Below are 24,191 nucleotides of genomic sequence, written 5' to 3'. Positions count from 1 at the left end.
TAGGATTAAGTTCAGTTTTTATTTGAACCACTGATAGTTTAACCTGATTTTGTTGAAGAAAATTTAAAAAATGTTGGGTCTTAGCTCTAGGTAAATTATATCGACAGGTAAGACTTGGAAGGGAAAATTGCTGCTGATGCATTGTTGAGATCTTATTAAGACAGGCCCCAAATGATATGTGCCGAATGACATGGCATTTTTTGGCCATGATTGATGGCATTAAGTGATACAAGGGCGCCAAAGCTATGGGCTAAGCAAAGGAATCCCTGAGGTTCGTAAAATAAATAAATGAAGGGACAACTAAAATAAGAGATTTTCAGATTTATCCGTTATTGTAGGTCTAAATCGGAGGGGAGAGGGAATAAAAGGAAATAAACTTGATTTAGCTCGGGTATAGGAGCACATATAGATACTCTTATAGGTGCTGAGAAACAATTGCTCAAACAGATAGACGGACGGACATGGATTTATCGACTCAGTTTGTCTTGCTTATCAAGAATATATACCTTATCGACCCCACGCCTCTTTCTCTTTAATACATAATATTCCACTTTTTATAAAAGTGTACTAAAAGGGAGAGAATAGAGGAACATTCACTTCCAGGTAGGAAAGATAAACCACAAAGGATAATAAGCCCATCATCCGTTCATCTTTTTTACTTAAAACGCTAAAAACATGCAAGTTTTTTTTAAAAATCGCTCTGAGTCAAAGAATATATAAGATCCCAAGCTTTAAGCTTTCGTTACTAGGAGGCAAAGTACATAGGAGTAATCATCGAGTAGAAACTCTTTTTATATGCATAAAGATATTTTGAATAATATGAATGAATTTGAATGCAATCGTTTATGATTTTAAACTAGTGCTAGTGGTTATGGTCATTTTAGCCTAAGTGGCGATAATATAGCAAGCTAATACTTGCTTGCTTGGGTAAAAAACGATGTGTAAGTTATAATTTGCAAAAAAAAAAACAAGTGACTAATTAGTTTTAATAACTAACACGGTTACAAGAGTTTTGCACTGTCGAGTGTACTCCGATAGCAGTAATGTATCACCCTCATCCTTAATGATTACGGTAACATTCCACTTATCTTCTGTCATATTTTCTTTTTTTTTAATCCAAAAGTTGTACCCAATTAAAGACGAATTTTAGAAATTCAAATTTTTTTTTTTATTTGCAGTGATACATTTTTTTGAATTTTCATTCCCCGCAATTGATGGCTGCCTTTCGTTTTCTGACATCACATCACATTCGTATAAATTGTAAATTAAATATGTATGTATAAGTAAGTATATGGTACATACACAAATATCTCTCTGACAGTGAATTTTTGAATTCTTATGTATATTACCCCTTAAATGGTAAAAGTAGCTATTCTTATGCTGTGCAGTTCTAAGTTTTAAAACTACAATATAGTCAATTGAAAAGATTACTGCTTAAACTGTAATCCAAAACATTAATTTACATAGCTTTTTTCTAAAGTACAATGCATATAAAGGAATTTTTAGTTGTTGTGTGATAACGCTTTGCAACAAATATTTGCATATTTTAAATTACGGGCATAAATAATTCTTAAGCATTTTTGAACTTTTTAATATTTATAACGAAAAATACGCGAAAAGGCCAGTAGGTTTAGCGCACAGGTTCATAATTTAAAAAGGTTCTTGTCAGTTAATTTTAAAACATACAGTCATGCCTATTTTAACACCTCTAAAGTTACCAAAGTGCTTTCAAAACGAATTAAAAATAAATTTTTCCCCTTTGCCTAATAATACAATTATTTAGTTCTCTTTGGATTTTTGTGAGTACTATGTATAAATTGAATAAATTACTTTGGAACAAGGCCAATCCGATTTGCTGCCCACGTGTTTTGTGTTTTCCATATTAAGTAATAATATATCAACAAAACTGCACTGAAAAGTCAGAACTATATTCGATTTGCAAATATTTGTAGCATAGCCTAAATTCATGCAACTCCTTTATATTGAATCGTTACTTTAATCAGCTGCATGTTGCCGGTAATTTGCTTTATTTCGTTCTATGAGAATCATGATAAATGTGAATTGGTATCACGACCAGTGAATGTATTATATTTTATTGGGATATATTTGTACATGGAAAATTTATGCTAAATTTAACGCATCCGCATGTATTTACAAATGGTATAAATAAATACAAAATAATATAAAAGTTTTGGACATGAATATATTTTTCAACTATGTATGGATGTGTGTATATATACCATATTCTGTGTATTTTATAGTATTTGTATTTTTTAATCTTAATCATCTCAATTTGTGTCTGTACGAGAAAATATTCTGTAGTAGCTACTTGTAAGTATGTATTTATGATATCTTTCTAAATATGTGAACGTGGGATTAAGCTGTGTGAAACATCTTTTAAATCATTAAAAAAAACTTATCAAGGAATTTACTTACGAGTATACACATTAAAAATTCCCATTTGAATGAAACATTTTGATTGATGGGGAAAAAGGCGGATGTGGATAGGTCTGATGACCATTGAATGATATAAATTCGGTTTAATCGTAAGTTTTTAGTATTTCCTTATATAAGCGTTTGCTACGGCCTGGCAGTACCAGGATAAGTTCAGTATCATGGGGATGGCGAATAAATGCTAGCTTTCACAATAAACGATTTTCAAGTGAGGTGAAATTGCGTACGTACACGTATTTTCACTGATTTAATTAAAGTTATTTTTATAATGCCCAATGAACCTAGACAATTATTCTTTGCAATCGTTTAAATAAACTATATTTGTTACAGTGTTATGTCGGAAAATTAATATCCTGCGTCTCTATTAAAAATACTGTAGTCCGTATTACATTTGTAAGCACGCATTATACATATACTTGTATATACATGCTGTCATCGTCAGTATTAATGCTACGTAAATATAATTTTCTTTAATTTCTTCTTAAATGTATTTTAAATAGAGAAAATTGTGTGGACTTATATTATATATATATATATATATATATATATATTTTTTTTTTTTTAATTAAATATACAATCTATATAACGTTTCACCTAATTTTTTCGTTCGTCCTTTTACATTCATGCATACGTAGGCATGTGTGTTCATAAATCGTCATGTTTACAACAGTTTTTGTAAGTATATAAGTGTATATACTGCTTGGTTCGTTTTCAAAGTCTAAAGAATTATGCACTAACAAAACACAAAAACAAAAAGGATTAGAACATAAAACTTATAGTTGAGTTCTTTGAATTTCACCTTTACCATATTCGAAATACTTATTATCAAATATACATAATTGTACTTGTAAATGTAGTTACATGCATAGCATACATGCATACATTAATGACCTAACTCGTCTTTAATGTTAAAGAGCATACTTTTACATAATCTCCTTAATAATTTTTATTGCTTACTTTCTAAATTCCCAAACGTTGTCTACATATGCATACATATAACCGTAAGCTAATATAAATTATTATTAAAATTCAGTCAAAGATATCATCGTACAAGGCCATTGTACGAATGTGAGGGTGTGTGTATGAGTTGGCTAGTTTAGATGGCATATGTATACATGTTGGAATACTTGTTGAAATCTATAGAATAACACGTACTTATATATACTTTAATATAGACATCGAGCAAACTTTCAATTGCTTTTTATAATCTCTGTATGCAAGTAAGCTTTATATATAATTTTACGTAAAATGTTATCCCTTACGATAAGAGATATATAATACTTTATGCGGACAGTAATCAAGAAGCTGGTTTATAGCAGTATTTAGAGAATTTGGACGTTATTTATGTCTGTTTATGTCTTTCAAATGAGAGTTTGCCCAATGCTTTATCTGCTGTGTTACATTTTGACTTAAATGGTCGGAATTATATCTATTGTCACTACAATAAATTAAATTAAATTATAATGCGTTTGAAATATTTATTAATATTATTACTTATGAAAACTATTTCACCTTTCTCCTTCATTTCTATTATGCTCATTCACGAGTTTGGGTTCAGTTGATCTCAATCAATTTAGTTGCAAAGTACTAATGAAATTAAATTATTAATTTAATTATTAAATTAAATTATTAATTTCATTTGTTTCGCTTTTTAATCATAGTCTATGTATGTAGAACTAAACATGCAATTTAACGCATCAATCAACATCAATTCATTATTTAGAGGCATGTAGGTTTGGGTGACGTTGATGAACCATCAACCTATGGTTATTTTAAAGCCGAATAGGTAGTGAAAGCTGATTACCAATGTTATGAGGACAACACATCTTAAATGGCTGGTGAAAGGTTCTGGCCAGATTATACTGATGCATCCGATATGGTATTTGACTGCACTTGCTGATCCACTATTATAAGTGAGCTCTTCATTTTTGACAACCTCGTTGGGATGCTTATCGTAACCATTGTCATCTGTAATATTGTAATAGATAATATGTTGTACTGCTTAGAAGCTAATATAAAACAAGTGCACTTAGTCAGAATTTAAATGCCTTTTCCAATTTAAAGTTATTTGTGATCTTACATACATAGGAAGTTGGTTTAACATTGGTTGGGTGTGACACAGCGCGAGTTGAACATTTTTTAAAAAGCACGAATTGGTCCAATACTTAGCCAGCTCAGAATGTCGTTTTTATTTAGTGTGATTTGGAGCGAATTGGCTTAGTGGTATAAACACCTATTTAATTTATTTAAACTTCCCAAAAAGTTAGAAGAAAAACATTCTATTTCAACGCTGTTGACAGTGCAATTAAGTCAAGTATTGAGGTACAGGAAAAACGGCTATGACAGGTTGTGGGTAACCATAAAAGCATAATTGCATTGGTTGAAATTCTACTTACTTTTTATATTATCATTACCAAGATCTGTCACAATGTGGGACGATTCTGTGTAATTGCTAATTTTACTTGGTTTTGTATTTGTTTGATTGTGTTTATTTGTATTAGTATGTTTGTGGGCATTGTCTAAGTCACTAGATATGGTATTGTTATTGGTGACCTCTATGACATTAATATTATAGCTTGGGTGAAACAACTGATTGCCAATTATTGGTATAGATGTAATGATTCCTTTCAAATTTGCATCTGATTTATTAGCAGATAAAAGCAAGTCCATATCTACGTTTGGGCCAATGCTAATGCCCTGCCACGCAGTCATTGGCCATTTGACAGTACTCTGTACAATGTTGCTGTGGTTGGTATCAACCACTGGCGGCAAGTAATGAATAAGGCCGCCGCTGCCCATCAAACCTTTGCCTTTTCCAACTCCTTGCACGTAGAACCGACCATCCTTTGTCTGACTTTTAATTCTATCCTTACCATTATTGTTCACATTGCTGTCACCCTTATGTTGTGGATGTTGATTACTCTGTTGCGTTTGTACGTTGTTTATGCGAATTCCGGTCTGGATATGATGATGGCCGGGATACGCCATATGAACACCACCCCGTCCTGGAGGTAGCATGTTTATGCTACCATGCCCTGGGGATAGTATGATTCCTCCTGTACCACTTCCACTCATTACGTTCATCCCTCCTCCAACTCCACCCCCAGATGCTCCAATGCTATTGCCCATTACATTCGGTTGTATAGGAATACGATTGAAATGATCAATGTTCGTATTAATCGAAGTACCCATGCCGCTGATTGGTTTTAGCTGAATGCCACTATTGGTAGAACCTGCTGATACTCCGCGGCCCATTGAGCCAGTATTGACGCCACTTATTCCAATTGTATTTGCTACATTGTGACCATGACCGTGCCCATGGCTATTTAAATTAGAATCACTGTGAACCCCAGTACTATCTAAATTATTGCCAACCGACACAATGCCATTTTCCGCTGATGCGCTTATGGGACCCGTCGTATCCGTCATTGTCTTGTTTTTTTCCTCGGCAGCACAACACACTTTAAAAACAACTTTCATATTGTTCGTGGAGCAGCGACCGCCGATTCGTCGATACAAGTCATCTTTCGATGATGTTGCTATTTAATCAGAAAAAAAAAAAATTGTTAAAGTATATATTGAACTAATAAACGAATACCTACATATAAAATAATAGTCATTTCCAGGTAGGAACTCCAAACCACCTGGCTGCGGTGTAAATGGCCGGAAAGTTATCGTAAAAAACATTAATTTCTGAGGCTTATCACATATGGCTATTACACGCGGATCGGCATTGGTTATGCGACATGTCTCATACTCTACTTTAGATACATTGTATATTATGTACTTCTCTGTCTCATTTTCGAAAGTACCAGGCTCATATACTGGACAGATTATGTGTACTTGATCAAACTCAAACGCCAGATTACCTTTATTTACATCAATTATGTGATCGGTATTATCAATCCGGAATCTGAAATTAAGATCCAAATTAGTCACTATTTTTAATCTTGTATATAAGCTAGTAGTAAAGTTAATAACAGAAAACAAAAAGGATATGTACGTGTAGCAAATAAAACTAAACAAGCGCGCATCGCAAAGAGGGAGCAAGTGTCGGATTTGTTGTTGTAGCAGCAGCACCAAAAACAATGGAGTATAATGTGCTAACTGTGAAGTGTGTATGTGAGTGCGTGTATGTTAAAAGCAGCCCTCTAATTTAGTTCTTTATGGAAAATTTATATGCTAATATGTCCAAAGTTAATATCCGATCGGACTGATGTTTAGCATCGGACATGCTTAAAGCTTTGGTTGCTCTAGTACTTATGGTCTCTGAATTCTTATTGCTATGCACTACATGGCTCAGTTGACTTATTTTGTAGTGCTGATCAAGAATATTACGCCTCCTTCTCTCAATTATATACATTTACACAAATTACCCTTATTTATAATAACGAATATTAGCTTAAAATATAAGTATATTTTATGATTTGATGCACGATAAAATATTCTGATTGGTGAAAAGGTTAAGAGTAGTACGCCTATTGCCTATTATTTATGCGGTGTCAGGAATTGACAAAATCGATGCCAAAACGCTATGCAGAAAAACAGTTAAGACATAGTTTGAAGTCTATTGAATAGAGTGATTTAACAGGTAAATTGTAAAGTGGTAAAGGTAAAATGTTTGTAAAAGTGTACATATTCATACTACGTTTGCTCACTTACTATTTTGGATGTGAAAAAAGTTTACTGACAAAAACCATTGTGAGAAAATTAAAGTTGGGCGCCACCAACTTTTAGATACACTTTGACTAGGGCATCACAGCAAACACATGCATGCACTCATGAGCACATACACACAAAACAGCGGACGCGTCACAGCTGGTCGCTGTAGCGTCAGCAGCGACGTTTGTATGGCGCGTCAGCACGTGCACCTCGCTGTCTATATTGAAAATTGAAATGTAATAATTCCTAGTATTTTATGGCGATCGTCGCAATATCACAACGTCGGAGAGCGGGGAGAAGGGGAGAAAGTAAGAGACTAAAAAATGATCACGAATTATATATACTTTATGGGTGTCGCACGCCGCCGTTCTCCCTGATTACATACTTTGCACAACTTCATGATACCCTTTTTCCATTTTTTACAAAATGTCAAAGTGTATAAAAATTTCTAATATTCAAAGAAAACAATAATTCTTTTTTGAATAAAATGTAGACTATTTTATAGTGGCATCTGGTGGCATTTGTGCCATTATAACATTTGCTTAGGTTTTGCCAAAATCGGGGATTTTTTGCTGCGAAAACTATTTCTGTATGTGTCACTTGCAACACCCTTGGTTACTGCCATATATTTGGATACATCAAATTAAGCATCAATTATAGGGCCAATGGCATTTCACAGCATAAACTTGAGTTATCTCAATTCCTGCTCGACATACACATTGACGTCATGCTACTGCCAGAAACACATTTGACGAACAAATATAACTTCAATTTAAGAGGCTACACATCTATGCAACACAACCCATCCCCGATGGAAGGCCACGTGACTGGACGATATTCCTGATCAGAACCGTATCAAGCTCACTTACAAGCGAAGCTGGATAGTGCGTAAAACAATTACTTCTACCGCCAGATATTGCACCCCTAGTTTCACCATAATGAAGGAAGAGTTTTATTGCAATTTTCGACTTCACTAGGAGACTTTTATAGCAGGAGACTACAATGAAGGGCACAACATTGGGGATTCGCCTTGTGACTCCAAAAAGAAAGCAGCTTCTATAATGCAATTATAAAAGGCAGCAACAATACTCGAACGTCTCTGCCCGGGAGACAACATACTGGCCAACGACAAATAATGCCTTACTTAATAGACTCGCATTGAAAATATACCTCGAACTTGTTCAGTGCGAAAGTCCTCTAGAATCTGTCAATCTGACCACTCACCATTCTTAATTGACCAGTCATCCAGTAACTGATGATGAACCGCTTAGATTGACCTCACCCAAAACCAAATGGATCTGCTATAGGAAATATATCCACCTTTGTCACCGCATTTACTCAACGTTAAAGATGATGTCGACAGCCTTATCACAACACTAGAGTCCAATTTTGTCACCGCAGGCCCGCATTGCAACTCTTCAAAACGCACAAGCGCCTTATTACACTCAAAAGATGACAAATCAGCAAATTGAGCAACTCGTTCTAGAAAGCGACGCCTCCGACGAGAATGGCAGTCTCACAGGTCGCCATATGCACGTCAAAGGCATTAAGACGCCCACCCGCAAGTTACCAAAATCGTTAAACAACAAGAAGCAAATAGTCAACATCGCTACATTCAGCAACTATACTCTCTTCTACGAAAAATCATGTGGAAAGCCATCAACTCTATGCCCACAACAGAAACCGTGATGCTATAAGACAACTAGGCGGCTGGGGCCGCATTGAAAGACAGAGCCCAAAAACATTTGCAGGAACCTTGAAAATGTTGTTTATCAAATCCTGCCACAAATGCTTTCACAATACCAACATTAAAGTGATCTTTAGCTTCACAAGAGCCAATGGAATTTCGCCCAAGCGAAATACACATTATCAAAAATCAGTTGAACCCGAAAAATCACCAGGTTCCACCAAATAACGCCAAAAATGATTATTGAGCTCACATATTGTGCAGTTTGCACCCTCGCGCAACTCTTCAATGCCAAGCTTGGTTATAATATTGATACCGAAGCCAAATCCATCATCATACAGACCCATAAGCCTACTATCATGCCTATCAATACTCTTTAAAAAATGCTTGCTGACTCGGATAAATCCATACATAAGAATCCATAATAAAATCCCATCACATCAATTTGGGTTTCGTGAAAAACACGGCAATATCGAGCAGGTCAATCGCATAACATCCGAAATAAGAAGCACATTCGAAAACCGAGAATATTGTACTGCGTACTTGGACCAACACTATATGTCCTTTACACAGCAGATATTCCAACAAGTAGTCGACTAACAACATCTACCTTTGCTGACAATACAGCTATTCTCAGCCGTTCAAGGTGCCCTATGCATCAGCGCAGCTGGCTCTTCATATGGTCGAAGTGGGGAAATGGCTCTCTGATGGGAAATAAAAGTAACGAAAAAAAAATCAAACATGTTTTACGTTTTACCCTAACGCATGGCAAATTGTCACGCTCACAATAAACAATTCCGCACTCCCAATAAACGAAGTGACGTATCTTGGAGTACACCTCGTCAGAAGACTCACATAGCGTAGACACATCGAAGCCAAGAGAACGAAACTAAAAGCCAATAGCCTCCACTGACTTATCAACGCTCGGTCCTCTCTAAGCCTTGAATATAAGGTCCTGTTCTACCATACCGTACTCAAGCCCATCTGGACCTATGGCTCCCAACTATGGGGGAACGCCGCAGTAAAGCAATATTGATCTTGTCCAGAGGTCTCTCCAGATAAATTTCAGCTTCACAGAAAGACCTAAATACTTCAACGTCAGAAAGATGTATAGCTGAAACACAAGGTTAAAATCTACAGCAAGTTGTTGTTCGATCCGAATCATCGCGCGAGGGTAACAGGCTGTGCAGCCGCTCCCGTCTGCATCGTAACGACCTACACACAGCGATAGATTCTAGGAACGTGCAATCCTAAAACAGTTTAAGAAACTGATAGATAATGTTTAGTTATAAGAGGGGGGGAGGGAGGGGGGGGGGGGGGTTTGTACGCTTATTGTTAGTCTCAATTTAAGAGAAGATTCACTCAATACAGCAAGTTTTAAAAACAAAAAAAAAACGCATAAAAAAACAAAAGCAGCAAAAGCAGGGGTGCCCAGCCCATATACACTTCATGCCCATTTGTTTTTGTTATACACTTGTGTATAGGGCATAGGCTCACACTATGGAACAAACAAGAAGAAGTATTTATTAAATGGTGTTGTTGACTTGCAGGCTGTAGGGTTTTTTTGTTCTATGTCTATAAAATTAGAGATCCGCCACTATTTCGAATAATTGCCATAATTTTTTTCAGTGCAAAGTTGACAACTAAATTTTTTCTCATTTATATATGTGTGTTTTTGTTAATATGTATTAGTGAGTGCCCTGCCGTAAGCAGTGTTGGGGCACCACTGTTCTAAAGCCTTATATTGAGCAACTTTTCAAAGTGAATATCTATTTTATTTTGACTCTTTTTACTAATTTTTTTTTAACACAGTTTTTAGAATTTGAAATTTGTGCTGTTTTTATACACTTTGACATTTTTATAAAATGGGAAAGGGTATTATGAAGTTCTGAAAATGTATGTAACAGGACGTAGTCGTGTCGCCTACGGCTGCTGACGCTACAGGCAAAACGTGCTTTGACGCTTTAGCTTTTTTGTGCGTATGTTTACTGCGATGTCCTAGTCAAAGTATATAGAAAAGTTGGTTGGGCCCAACTTTAATTTGACCACTTATTATCGTTCTATTTCTTGAGTTTATCCACTATTTTAAAATTAAAAACTAAAATTAAAATGTCAAAAATAATTAAAATATAAAAAGGAATTTTAAAAAAAATCACGAAAGTTTTTTAAAGTCTTTTTATGTGTTATTAGCTAGTTTTGTTGTTCAAAATATATTTTTAAAAATTTAAATACAAAAGAATTCATTTAGAAGTACAATCATATTTCACTTTTTTTGGGCCCATACAATTCGATGCACCCTAAATTACATATCAAGTGTGGTCTCTGATCAATTATATATGTGTATACTTTATGGGGTTTGCCGCGCCACTTTCTCCATATTACATACATTTGCACAACTTCATGATACCCATTTCCAGTTTTCATAAAAATGTCTAAGTGTAAAAAAAATCACCCCCTTTGACGTACGTATATGTTACATACATATTCGTATCAACGATACACTTGTATACACGTATTGTACAGTAAAATGGATAAATGCAATTGCAAGGGTAGGGTTGCATTAATATAATAAAGTATAAGTATATAGTATAAGCTATAAAAACCCTTGAAATAACCGAGGTGAGGTTATTACTTATGTACATATGTGATAAGTATTGGGTAGGTTTAAGTTTCTTTATGCTTAACATACAATAATTTCGGGAAAATTTATATAAATATCAATTATATCGCATATTAGATCAAAACAACGAGAGCAACAAGGTCGTCGAGGAGGCTTTGCTTATGACCGTGCCCCTATTCATCCACCCACAAAACACTGTCTTCATCCCATTCATTACCGTTCTACCGTTCCGCAGTATTAGCTAGGCTACTTTTAGCACTTCTATTTGAGAAAGCAGAAGGTAATGGTAATGGATGAGCATGAGTCATCTTTCGTATGAATAAATACATATATGCACCCTATGTAGTTATCAAAGATTTTTTTCTAAATATTATAAACGTTTTCATACAGACATGACTCTAAGGAATTCTAACTTTTTTAAAAACTATGAAGCTGCAAAATTTTAAATTTCGGTACATTTATATTCAAGCAAAAAATTTGCTTGTGTTGTTATATCGATAAAATAAAAATATTATGTTTCAAAGAGTTTGACAATGCAAACGCATTGTAGTCGAATATTATTTTTATGACATTATTTATTTTTATACTCACATGCTGTTAGATGTGTTCCAATGCATATAAAATGTCTTGGCACAGTTGGTCATTGTTGAAAGCAGTACCGTTTCAATACATATAAGAGTTAGAAGCGTTACAAATGATGTTGCACCAAACGTTGGCAGTGGAATCAGTAATTTCGGTCGGTCTGGCTTCTTTCTCTTACTATCAATATTTGCACAATTTGAGCTCTTACTTCTTGTGCTGTGTTTTTTAACGATAACGCGGTTTGTGGCTTTCATTACTCTGGACGTTAGCGATGTGAATACGGATGCTGCTTTTGCGTTCGGCGGCTGGAACTGAGGCTTAGAATTTGTTGAGATGGTTGATGATGATGTATGAAATAGCTCAATATCGTGTAAGTTTACGTACTGCTCTCCTGATATTCTACTAAAGGGTATAGACTCTAATGATAGTTCATTATTTTTTTTACTCATTATGAATCGATGCAATACAGACGCTAAATACGGCGCCGGATCTTGGCTTCGATTTCTAACCTTTGGCATGTATTGTTTAAGCGCTGTAGGTAAGAATGTAAAATGTTTGCTCTGTACTCGTGTAGAAATAGCATTCACTGATGATCTTTGTGTTTTTTCGTCATCTGCTGATTGCGAAGCTCGTGACAGTACTGACGCTGCCTCTAATGGAAATCGTTGACTTTCTTTGCGGATTGGGGCCCTTGGCTTCATTCTTTCTCAAGGTCCAATAACTGTTATGTTCCGAATTTGTTTATCTTCACAAAGGTTAACATCGTATTTTAACGGTTAAAGTCAAATTTTCCATTCTATTGACATCGATGTCCTTGGAATATCAAAATAACTCCTTATGATGCCTCAGCCCAGCCGCAGGCCTATCCAGCTTTGATCGTCTTAAGTTTGTTTGATATTTAATAAAGCAAACTAACAAAAATGTCTGCAGATTTATACGTTGCTTAGTCTTATTATTTAACTCAATTAGTTTGGCGCTTATTTCTCTTATTGTATTCGTTATTAACCAAATTATAAGTTCAACTGTCTGGAACATACCGATATCTCTCCGTTCTGCAATTGAAAATAATAAAATATATTTATTTTTAAAAGTGCTTAAAATATGTTTTATTGTTGAAATATATATGTTTTACACATATCCCTTCATTCGTCATTTTTAACCTAAACACAATTGATACCATTGATTCCCTTTAGAGGCATCGGAATTCAAAATTGAGTGTATGTTGGACAGTTTGTGTGCGTTGCAGTATTGCAATATGGTTGTGTTTATAGGCTTTATTGGTTAGTTTATATTTTATTTCCGTTTGCCTATTTTACAAAACATAACACAATCGCCAAACAGTAAGCGTACACATCATTGTTTCCTTGTTACTATATATATATGTATACACATATACATACACTCAATATATACATATTTATGCTAATTTCAATAATTTATATTTTATAACAATTCGAATTATAAGAAAACCGCATTTTTATTTGTTGAAAAATTACTTTCTTAAATTAACTGCAGGCTTATTTATAGACAAATTAAAACGTACATATTAACTTAGTATATAAGTTCGTAGAATATTAAATTACAAACATATACACATATATTACATACATGTACACCTTACCTTAGAGCATTTTTCACCTGGATGTCTATATTCTTCATTGTTTATTATATCATAGGAGATCTGCCCAGATCTGTCTGGCAAAGATATATTCATCTGTATATGTACCATTAGCATTATTATTTATACATATATTTATCCTAGATAGTACATGTGGCAAGGCATACAGACAATACGCATTACACAGATTTTTTTATTACATTACATGTAGTATGTATGTAAATAATAAATATAATAATAACTTATGAGGAATTTTTATATTCATGTTTTGTTCGAATACAGACTTTTATGGCTTGTTTTGGCCAGGACAAAAAAAATTACTGTTGTTGCCTCATTACAAACGAAGAGTTTTCGTTAACCCTCCCCCACTCTATAAATACATAAACATTTTCTGTTTTTCTGTATACATACAGCGTATCTCACACAGCCACACTTACACACTTGCACCACCAAATATTTAACAGGATCAAGTAATTAATTTAGCCTTAACTATATTTCCAAAGTGACTCAATTTTTCACTACTAAGCTTAGGAGCCAATAATATTTTTTATAATTGTATTATTTTACTAGACTTTATTTAACAAACAATACATAGCACATCTAAGTATGTATGTATTCTACATGAATACATACATACATACATATGCTTATAGTTGTATACACATTGGAAAGCATTTTACGGCACTGAGATCACATATTTGCACTAGACTTCAGCCGTATTTAAACCAAGTGAAACATTCTTATATTGCTTAGTTTTTATTATTTAAAAATAATTACATGGAAGCGAAAAAAGTTTAAGGTTAACACTTGTATATTACATTTAAGTTAACAGTAGAGCTGGAAAAGCATCGAGCATCTATCGGTGTCATCGATGTTTGAGAATATATTGGATATATGGACGTTTTAATGTTTGATGACTATTGAATTTTAAAATATTTTTTTATAATGCATATTTTATATTTGATTGATTTCTAATTAAATCGAACATGTTTACACATCTTAAAAGCCGGCATATATAGACATTGTACGTATTTTTGTTCAATTCTGTTAATTTTATAGATTTGGTCTACTCAATTAAATCTTATATATATGTGATATGCGAAAAAAACGATAAAATTATTATCCCATTTCATTTAAAATTACTATATCTATTATGAAGTAATTCAAAACCGGAACAACAACTTAGTCGACGATGGTTGTTCATTTTAACCGAGCCTGGATAATAAATTGATTCAGATATATCGATAAAGCCCGATATTATTATGTTTTTCGCAGTTTTGAATTAGGACAATATAAATACAATTCAAGTTTCATACACTGGGCGAACTTTCTTTTTATTATTAATTTACTGACAATATACATATTCATGTATTGCATGATTTATATTCAGTAAATGGTTATATGTTTGGCGAGCATTGCTCTCCTCGAAGACATTTTTTACAGAACCCGATTGAGTATTTAATGTTACTTAACAGTTTGCTTCTTATAAGTAGACTTAGGGCCCGTGATTTTAATTTGCTTTAACTATTTAAAATGCTTATCAATATTGTAAAGCGTTTGGGCACTGGTGTCCACCTGCTTAAAACGCAATCAATTGCAGCTGCTGTAAATTGCAGTATTTTAAGGTAAACAAAGATTCCTGGTCAATCTTACATAACACATGCTTTTACTGTTACGATTTTGTGTTTTTAGTACGAATCAGCATCGCGGAGCTGCAAAATGGTATCCTGATCCAGAGTTTATGAAACAATTCAGTGGTCCGGTTATGTATCCCGATGAAGTCACCTCATTGTGGAAAGTGCCACCATGGAACAGTATGATAATGCTTATAGTTTTGTAAACCATAATATGTTATTGTTTACTATTGAACAGACAAAATGGTACCAGTGGAAAAATCTGTACGCAACTTGACTTTAAATTTTGGACCACAGCATCCAGCTGCACATGGTGTACTCAGACTTGTATTGGAGCTCGATGGTGAGGTAAGAGTAAGAGTAAGATTATTTTTCGATTCCCAATGAATGTAATTTAGGATATTTGCTTATAGACTGTAATTCGTGCGGATCCACACATCGGGCTACTGCATCGCGGTACCGAGAAGCTAATCGAATATAAAACATACACTCAGGCTCTGCCATACTTTGATCGCTTGGACTATGTGTCAATGATGTGCAATGAACAGTGCTACTCGTTAGCCGTCGAGAAGTTACTGAATATCGATGTGCCTCTGCGAGCAAAATATATTCGAAGTAAGTTACATACTATGTTCGTCATTTATATTATTCAATCTGATGATATTCTTATTGTATTTCGACCAACTGTTCAGCATTGTTTGCTGAAATAACTCGCATTCTAAATCACATTATGGCTGTTGGCACTCATGCGTTGGATGTTGGTGCATTAACTCCCTTCTTCTGGCTTTTTGAGGAGCGTGAGAAAATGATGGAATTTTATGAACGCGTCTCTGGAGCACGCATGCACGCAGCATATATTAGACCTGGCGGTGTGTCTTTGGTAATTACTAAGTTTTTAACACAAATCACAACAGAGAAAATCGGTGTATCCCTGAAACAGATTTCATGATAAGATTTGAATCGGAATACATCATTTTTTATTTCGTTAAAAGTATGTTTTATTATTTATTCTTTGAATAACCAATATCATCATATTGACAGGATATGCCGCTGGGATTAATGGATGACATATATGAATTTGCATCGAAATTCTCCGAAAGACTGGACGAGGTTGAAGATGTTCTAAGTACAAATCGCATTTGGGTGCAGCGTACTGAGAATATTGGTATTGTATCTGCTGAAGAAGCTCTGAACTATGGCTTCAGCGGAGTCATGTTGCGAGGATCTGGGATTAGGTGGGATTTGCGAAAACAGCAGCCATATGATGCCTACCATTTGGTCGATTTTGATGTGCCCATTGGCACTAAAGGAGATTGTTATGATCGCTATCTCTGTCGTATTGAGGAGATGCGACAGTCGCTACGGATAATTGATCAGTGTCTAAACAAAATGCCTGCTGGGGAAATAAAAACGGACGATGCAAAAGTTACGCCTCCGTCTCGTTCTGAAATGAAAACTTCGATGGAAGCTCTTATACATCATTTCAAGCTTTTTACCCAAGGCTATCAAGTTCCACCAGGGGCAACATATACAGCGATTGAAGCGCCAAAGGGAGAGTTTGGAGTATATTTAGTTGCTGATGGGTCCAGTCGTCCTTATAGATGCAAGATAAAAGCACCTGGATTTGCACATTTGGCTGCGCTTGAAAAAATTGGAAAGCAACACATGTTGGCAGATGTTGTTGCTATTATTGGCACACTAGATGTCGTTTTTGGAGAAATCGATCGATAAGAATATTGGTTAATATAAATACCTACATATAAATTTGTAATATGTATTGTGCATATTTGCTAACGGAAAATATATATAAACCGATTGAATTCGAGATAAAAAATATTACGTGTTTGAATAACCAATATGAATATGTATACATATATGCTTTAATTGTGCTAGGGAATACTTACAGTTGTAAAACTTATTATCTTAATATGTTACTAGTTTTTGGATAATAGATAAATATTCTATGATAATAGTAGCTCGCATTTTATTTAAGTTTGTTTTCATATACATATTTATTCTTCACGAAATTCCTAAAATATTTTAATAGTTTTGCCAAACAACATTGAGGATAATTTTACTGCGTAATTGTAATATATGCATTTGCCTTATTTGGTGTTCTCTTCTACAGTGTGAGTATCATACATACACAGGCAAGTATCGAGTCATTCACCTAGTAATAGTTTTACTTAATTTTCATGTTAATGTATGTACTTTGAAATACAACATACATATGTACATGTTATAGTTATGTATTGAAGTAGCGCACGTTCTCTCTATATTGCTGTTTCAAATCTTTTGTTATTGTTAATATAAACATTTAATAAGATATCTATATATAATTTAATAAGCTGAATATTGATACTAAATAAACACTATGAAATTTTTATTTGTTTCATATTTTGCATTTTTCACTTTGTTATAAGAATTTGTGTGTTCTGTGAATGCATATGAATATATATACGTATTTTTTAAAAATTTATGTTCTTAAATACAAAACTGTGCATCACACAGATATATTTGTTGAGTATAGATTTGTATTTGCTATGCATTTTATGTTTATCATACCTAATAAGTTGTTATTCTACGTGATCACATTCAAACTTTTGTTTTATAAACGTTTTAATAATTAATTTAAGACATTTTGTTATTCATAACATATTTCTAAAAGCTTTAACAACGTGTAACGTACATATTCACGATTAAATGTTTTTTTTATATAGTTATATATACCAAACAGTTAAATTTATAAGTTCATTGTTTAATTTAATCCGAAGATTAAAATATTATCTATATACTAATGATGCAAAAAACGATGGCAACTTAGGTTTAAAACAGGCTGTTCTAACACCCAGATAATAAAACATTACCCTATAATTGCTATGTTGATGAAGTTCCATTGAAAATATTTTATTTAATCCTATGAAAACAGATTCATGATTACTTCAAATAGGACAATTCTTCTCTTATGCATATCATATGCAAGCCCATGGGAAGAAATTTACACCAACTAATGTTTGTCTTGTTTTTTTTTTTGGTCAATTTTAAAACAATGATGAAAAATTAATAAATTACAATGTTAGGGTGGGTTACATTTTTTGCAAACACTCAATTAGTTGTAATACTTTTATCGTTCAAACGATTCTTTTCAGCTAATGAAACTGAACGCTATGCTAAAAGTTTAAACTATTAAATTAAAGAAATTTAACTAATATTTGATTTAATTCATATCAGCTAAATTATACTTTGATAAGTATATGCTATGCAATTAGAAGTGCTTTTCAAATTTACGCGCTCAAATAACATTAATATATATGTATATCTGGACTACATAAATATTTACACGTCGTCCGTTAAATCATTAACATTTATTATACATCAATAAACATTAGATTTGATGAATAAACTATTCAGAGCGCATACAAATTGAAAAAACCCTTCTATATAACGTGTGCCTATTTATAGCTGATCATAATGTAAATCAAGCATTTCCCAATTACTTAAGATTATTTATAGTAGTTGTTGGTAGATTGTTATCGGCAGTGACTGAATCGGACGATTTTTTCATTTTATCGCAATAATCATTGAATATATCCCGAAAGCGTACCCAGCACTTTTCCGGAATGGTTATTGAAGTACGAAAGTTGTTCTTAACCTTAATAAGAAGAAAATCAATCTATTATTATAACTCCAGTTTTTTGTTATTTCCGTAATTTCCCACCTCACTTATTCGCATGTACACTCCACGATTATTTTGTCCAATGTCGAAATAAAAATTTTTGTTGTCCACCTTCATGTGACGTTCTTCTGGTAAGTCACCTTTAAAGCTTATTAAAAATTATGCAGTGAGAATATTGAATTCAAGTTATTATTTACTAATTTACAAATATAACAATTTTGTAGCTGTGTTCAGACGGTGCGATCTCACTCAGTCATAACTACTGAATAAAATAACTTATATATGTCAGCCTAACTCATTGATCAAATCAAATCAACTTTTTATAATTACCCGCCATCATTAACTCCAAATTCTTCCAACAAATCTGTTAGCGCATCTCGAAATTCAATCATCCCTTGAGCTGGTAAAGCAATTTGAGATCTTGGCCCACCTCTTGTGATTGTTTGCGACACCTGGAAGTAATATTAAGCAATTTTTTTACTATGCACAAAATAATAATGTAGATAGTACATAGTTAATAAAAATTGCAACGTTTAGGAAGATCTTGCAAAGCAAATATATTTTAAGCTTACTCGAAGAAATCGTCCGCGGGCATTTTCTTTCAAGTCCAAATAATATCGTCTATTATCCTTTATCATCATCTCAGACTTTAGTTTTCCATCCTCCGGCAAATTGTCTGTATTTGGGGGCCCTGCAATTTTCCCAGCTTTATTGATTATTAATCCATAAATATCAATTATAGCAAATAGAATTACTTACCTAAAGAGGCATAGTAGTCACTAAATGACGAAAGATGATCACGAAACTCGGCAGCGGTTGATAGTGCCAAATATATTTGACTTCTTCGTCCATCAGCTCCAATCTAGAAACATGCCATACATTTATTTTAATTCAAACTAGTAAATAAGTAATTAAAAACTATCTCTAAAATTCCATTTTTTTAATCATTGAAGGAAAAGTACCTCTGCGACTTTAATAAATCGTCCTCGTCGATTTTGCTTTACATCTAAGTAAAATCGCTTTGACTGTATTTGGAGCATTTTTGTTGCTAGCTCTTGTTCCACAGCACTACTAGCTATAAAAGAAAATACATTTGTAAGAACGTAATGTTTTGTATGATTTTCTTCTCATTTATGTTCGTACTTTTACCAGACGATTCAAAGTCATTTCTGCTTGAAGAACCCTCCATATTGCTTGCATTGTATTCTGGAAAGTATGCCCAAAAGCAAAGAATATTCAAAATATTAGTAAATATCTCAGAAATCATCTAATAATAAATTTAAAAAATCGTACTTACTTGATCCTGAGATGCCTTCGTCGCCACTTCCAAGATCAGACATTACGACTTAATAACTGAAATATGTAATTTGATTTCGAGACGAATTCGGCAGGTCGTTTGATTAACTTGCTTGCCCTCTCCTATACCGGTTACCTTCTAACAGGGTTTACCAAGCGTATGAGCCGGATCACAACTCTCTACTTGTCCACCTGAAAGTTAAAAAGTATTGATAATTTACAAATTTTCCTTAAAAAATAAATGTTTGTAAAATACACATGTATATGTTTGTATTTGGCGTACAGAGAATCAATTCCTCGCGTCGCAAAGGACAATTTAACGACTAGCAGCAAAACCTATTTTTTTTTTTCGATACAACAAAAGCCTTTTAACATTTATCATTTACAGTTTTGCAGAAAATATTTCCTTATGATGAAATGTATGTGCTTTACAAATTTTCATAACTAAGAGGCAAAAAACCTTGAACGTTAGTTATGTATGTACATACATACATATATCTATTTGCAGGTAGTACATTTAAGTATTGAACGTAATGTTAAGTTCCGTCAATTTCCGAATTTAAAATTAAATGACTAGAATCAAAAAGCGATCTAATAGCAATTTAAATCGTTTTCTTTTTTTTTTATTAAATATAAATTAAATTTTATTCGCGCATTATACGTACACAACACCACAGTTCTACTTTACATTAGCAATTAGTGCTGCACAACAATCGATGGTTTATTAGCAAGTATTATCCACAAGAATATGCGAGCAGTACAGTAATAAGAAATGTCCAATGCCTTGAGTGAGATGCGAACAACATAACATCAAACGCGCAATTGGCACATATCATCCGCAAAAACAAAATGAGAGCTGTAAATTAGTGATGTGAGACAATATAAATGAATGTTGATATTTCCGTACGATATTTAGTGGTATATCGATGTTATTCAGAACATCACACACAACAAATGGAATGCAGGTAAACTGATATAAGAAAAATATTGTGCTTAGTTAATATATGCTTGCAAAACTATATTAAGAAAAAAGTGTTAAAATATGAAATTCATTTTTTTGTTTTTTTTTTTTTTAATTTGTGAAGATATTAAAAAAAACCATGGGACATACATCGATCCGTCAAAAGCGTGACTTGATGCTCATAATAGCTTCGACGTTTAATTTTGAAAATATCGACGAGTATCGGTAGAGTTCCATACAACTTTCCCATTTAAGTAAACATCGATGTTGGCCAAGGATCTTTTAAGTCAAATGCATCGATACATGTTATTCAAAGTCACTTTGAATTAATTTTATCCTTAACTTTTTTACTATGAAAGATTTAAAAGCGTATCTTATCCATTTTGAATCGCTGGCAGCTTTTCTAACAGCTTAACAATAGAAGATAGAAGATCACTTTTTGACTACTGCTTAAAAGTTGTGTGCGTTGAAACAAGAGCTCGTCTAGCTTCTGAGCTCTTATGCATCTTAAATTCGTTTTCGCAAATGTCCGACAGCTAAATAACTTCAAGGAGTTTAGTTTGCTCATGATGCGGGTAAATACTGAAATTATGTCTTTGCTCAGCGCTTTGAGCTTCTATGAAGGCATGACACTTTGGAGAGCACCGTTGACAGCAAGAAGATGCTTATGTTGTAGTTTGCAACACTTAACGGGAATGTTCTATCGGGGCTGACATAGAAATCTCGGTAGATTTTTGCTCAAATAGATTTTAAAATCTCTATAACAAAACCGTAGGTGACACAGATTATTAATTAATTTTTATTTAATTATTAATTATTATTAATTTTTTTTGTGTACTTAAGCCGTGTAAACGGATGATTCTGCATTATTATTTTTATATTTCATAGAGCGGATAATAATATATTTTTTGTAACTTATCCCTGCTAATTTGAATGCAAATGCTTAAATATTGACCCCAACAAAAAATTAACTATTTCAGCTTTTGTTATTTTGCTTGTGAACAGCAAATCGCAAATCAACTTTGCAATTGTAAAATAAATTAAAAGATAAAAATTATTCATGTCGGTATCTACCGATAGACTCCTATGGCTTCCTTGGTCAGAAAGCAACTGGCAAAAAATAAATGAAGTAAATGTTGTTTAAATGAAAGCCGTCAAAATTAAAGCAAACATCAAAAATGGCCACGTTGCCAAGATACATTTGCAATATTGAAATGTATTTATACTTATATTTATTTAATGACCTTTAAAAAACTTTTTATGTATTATATATGTATATGGCTGAATATTGACAAATATGTGGCATCTAAAATCATATCGATTTGAGTTTGGTTTGAAATTTCTGTGACACACTCGACGCATTCACAAAAACACTTACATAACAGCTTACGCGTCTCGAATTCACTGCGCACACTTATTAAATGTGGCAGCTAACTGGAATTGATGTGAAATTCTACTCTTGTTGATTATATAAATATTGATTTTATTAAGCATAAACCAAGGATTCGAACGGAGCATATCGGAATACTATAATACTCTCATTTGGAATTGAAAATAAGCGGCAGCGATTTCTGTGGCGCTGTTATATGTCACATGCATACATAACCAGCAATCAGTAGGGAATAATAACATACACGATTTTTATCCCATTATTATAGTTCTCTATTTATTCTTTGTATAAATATTCAATATAGTAAAATATAAGCTATATGAAAAAAATCAAGTCTATTTGGCTAGAATTTCTAAAATCGAATGTTGTCCTGTTTGTTAGCTGTCAAAACAATTTCAGCAAGATTTAAGATTTAAAAAAATTTCGAATTCAGTAAGTGGTGTGACAAGTCACAGATGATTAGGTTGCGTTGAAGATGCCAAATATATACATATGTAGATTAAAAAAAAAACCGAGTCAGTTCAAAAAAAATTAAATAAAAAAACAGAAATTTAATGCTGAAAAATATCCGATAGGAGTAGTAATCATCGACATTTTAAACTATCAGTAATATCGAAAGTTCCTTCGATAATTTTGCAGCATTATTTGCCAGCTCTAATGTCTATTCGTAAGCTTCGGTCGTTCGCTTTTAGCTCGGATGTCTTAAATAAAGTAGCTCATGATATATACTGATGCTACATACACATATGTTCCTTGTAATATGTGCGACGCCTTATAAATATTTTTGATACGGAATTATTGTGTTCTCCTGTTCGGTTCGTGGCAACAAAAAGATTAACTTAAATACACATAAGTATGTACATTCAAATGTGCATACATGTTGTACAACAAACAAATTAAAATATTATTGTTTTGATCCATATATAGCCAGTATTATTGAGACCAGTAAGTCCAGGTCAATTTGTTGGAATCCACTTTGTTGTGTAATTATTTTTCAATTTCAACATTCTGCCCAAAAGTACATACATATGTAAAATACATGTATACAAGAAAGCAAACACAGATTCAATCAGCCGCCCAAAAGTGTGAGTATTCATGCCTACACAGATACGATGTATACATATACATCTTTCGTGTGTATGCTCGGCAAAAGTATTAGTGTTGGTACTGGCCCCCATCGCTATATCCGTGCTACTGTGTTCCCTGTGAGCGAGAGCTGAAGAGTAAGAGCTATTGTTCTCTCTCTTCTGAAACCATAAAATCCGAAATAATAAGTACGAGTAGCAACAAGCCGACCAAATCTTTTATTTTTGTCTCTGACTTTTTTTGTTGTTATATCCGTGAATAGCATACATATGTATAAGGTAAGCAAGTTCATTAAGTAATGTACTTTTTACATTAAATGTCTTCCTCTTATGTATGTATTTGCAAAGTTTCGTCCCCAACAATTTAAATTAATATTGAGTCTTTTAATCTGTTGTATAATATACTAGGTTTTTCCGTTCATGTGTACATAGTTTGAAATGCTCATGAACATAAGATATATGATACTTTATGCTCGATAATCTGAATTTAAGTTCCTTTTAATAAATAAAAAAAAAAAAATAAATA

General features: G+C 33.3%; 3 protein-coding genes across 8 annotated transcripts; 1 reads left to right on the top strand and 2 right to left on the bottom strand.

The window, feature by feature from the left end:
- Window positions 1-4,071: 4,071 nt before the first annotated feature.
- LOC108607322 lies at window positions 4,072-14,150 on the bottom strand. 3 transcript variants are annotated; one of them, XM_033294643.1, is made up of 5 exons: window positions 13,627-13,719; window positions 12,015-13,057; window positions 6,057-6,367; window positions 5,328-5,993; window positions 4,072-4,422 (listed from the first exon to the last, which is right to left on the bottom strand). In XM_033294643.1, the coding sequence occupies exons 2-5, from the start codon at window positions 12,704-12,706 to the stop codon at window positions 4,211-4,213; spliced, it is 1,881 nt and encodes a 626-aa protein (XP_033150534.1). In that variant the 5' UTR covers window positions 12,707-13,057; window positions 13,627-13,719; the 3' UTR covers window positions 4,072-4,210. The 3 variants fall into 3 exon arrangements, with proteins under 3 accessions (XP_033150534.1, XP_033150533.1, XP_033150532.1); XM_033294642.1 differs by lacking the exons at window positions 4,072-4,422; window positions 13,627-13,719 and adding an exon at window positions 14,061-14,150 and having other exon boundaries at window positions 4,460-5,993; XM_033294641.1 differs by lacking the exon at window positions 4,072-4,422 and having other exon boundaries at window positions 4,460-5,993; window positions 13,627-13,727.
- Window positions 14,151-15,107: 957 nt separating this feature from the next.
- Window positions 15,108-17,091, top strand: LOC108607338 (NADH-ubiquinone oxidoreductase 49 kDa subunit). The gene is made up of 6 exons (XM_017998021.1): window positions 15,108-15,248; window positions 15,316-15,437; window positions 15,496-15,605; window positions 15,671-15,872; window positions 15,950-16,137; window positions 16,299-17,091. Exons 1-6 carry the CDS (start codon window positions 15,157-15,159, stop codon window positions 16,986-16,988), a joined length of 1,404 nt encoding a protein of 467 aa, XP_017853510.1. The 5' UTR covers window positions 15,108-15,156; the 3' UTR covers window positions 16,989-17,091.
- A 904-nt stretch (window positions 17,092-17,995) lies between these two features.
- LOC108607340 (transcriptional activator protein Pur-beta) lies at window positions 17,996-20,995 on the bottom strand. 4 transcript variants are annotated; one of them, XM_017998023.1, is made up of 9 exons: window positions 20,895-20,995; window positions 20,231-20,421; window positions 20,077-20,139; window positions 19,896-20,008; window positions 19,693-19,795; window positions 19,506-19,639; window positions 19,264-19,385; window positions 18,976-19,081; window positions 17,996-18,909 (listed from the first exon to the last, which is right to left on the bottom strand). In XM_017998023.1, the coding sequence occupies exons 2-9, from the start codon at window positions 20,271-20,273 to the stop codon at window positions 18,751-18,753; spliced, it is 843 nt and encodes a 280-aa protein (XP_017853512.1). In that variant the 5' UTR covers window positions 20,274-20,421; window positions 20,895-20,995; the 3' UTR covers window positions 17,996-18,750. The 4 variants fall into 4 exon arrangements, with proteins under 4 accessions (XP_017853512.1, XP_017853513.1, XP_017853514.1 ...); XM_017998024.2 differs by lacking the exon at window positions 20,895-20,995 and adding an exon at window positions 20,722-20,783; XM_017998025.1 differs by lacking the exon at window positions 20,895-20,995 and adding an exon at window positions 20,513-20,576.
- Window positions 20,996-24,191: the final 3,196 nt, after the last annotated feature.

Source organism: Drosophila busckii, chromosome 4 (assembly GCF_011750605.1).
Source record: "Drosophila busckii strain San Diego stock center, stock number 13000-0081.31 chromosome 4, ASM1175060v1, whole genome shotgun sequence".
Lineage (NCBI taxonomy): Eukaryota > Metazoa > Arthropoda > Insecta > Diptera > Drosophilidae > Drosophila > Drosophila busckii.
Note: the sequence above shows the minus strand (reverse complement) of the source record. Positions and strands in the feature narration are given on the sequence as shown.

Excerpts from the sequence above, each read along its gene's own strand:
- LOC108607322 (XM_033294642.1), bottom strand. The coding sequence starts at position 12,706 with ATGAAGCCAAGGGCCCCAATCCGCAAAGAAAGTCAACGATTTCCATTA. Across the intron at positions 6,368-12,014 it reads TGGAACACATCTAACAGCAT|ATTCCGGATTGATAATACCG; the intron begins GTGAGTATAAAA and ends TCTTAATTTCAG. Across the intron at positions 5,994-6,056 it reads AAATGACTATTATTTTATAT|CAACATCATCGAAAGATGAC; the intron begins GTAGGTATTCGT and ends CTGATTAAATAG.
- LOC108607340 (XM_017998023.1), bottom strand. The coding sequence starts at position 20,273 with ATGTCTGATCTTGGAAGTGGCGACGAAGGCATCTCAGGATCAA. Across the intron at positions 19,640-19,692 it reads TGACTACTATGCCTCTTTAG|CTGGGAAAATTGCAGGGCCC; the intron begins GTAAGTAATTCT and ends TAATCAATAAAG. Across the intron at positions 19,082-19,263 it reads TTTGGAGTTAATGATGGCGG|CTTTAAAGGTGACTTACCAG; the intron begins GTAATTATAAAA and ends ATTTTTAATAAG.
- LOC108607338 (XM_017998021.1), top strand. The coding sequence starts at position 15,157 with ATGCTTATCAATATTGTAAAGCGTTTGGGCACTGGTGTCCACCTGCTT. Across the intron at positions 15,438-15,495 it reads GAAAGTGCCACCATGGAACA|ACAAAATGGTACCAGTGGAA; the intron begins GTATGATAATGC and ends ACTATTGAACAG. Across the intron at positions 15,873-15,949 it reads GCGAGCAAAATATATTCGAA|CATTGTTTGCTGAAATAACT; the intron begins GTAAGTTACATA and ends CCAACTGTTCAG.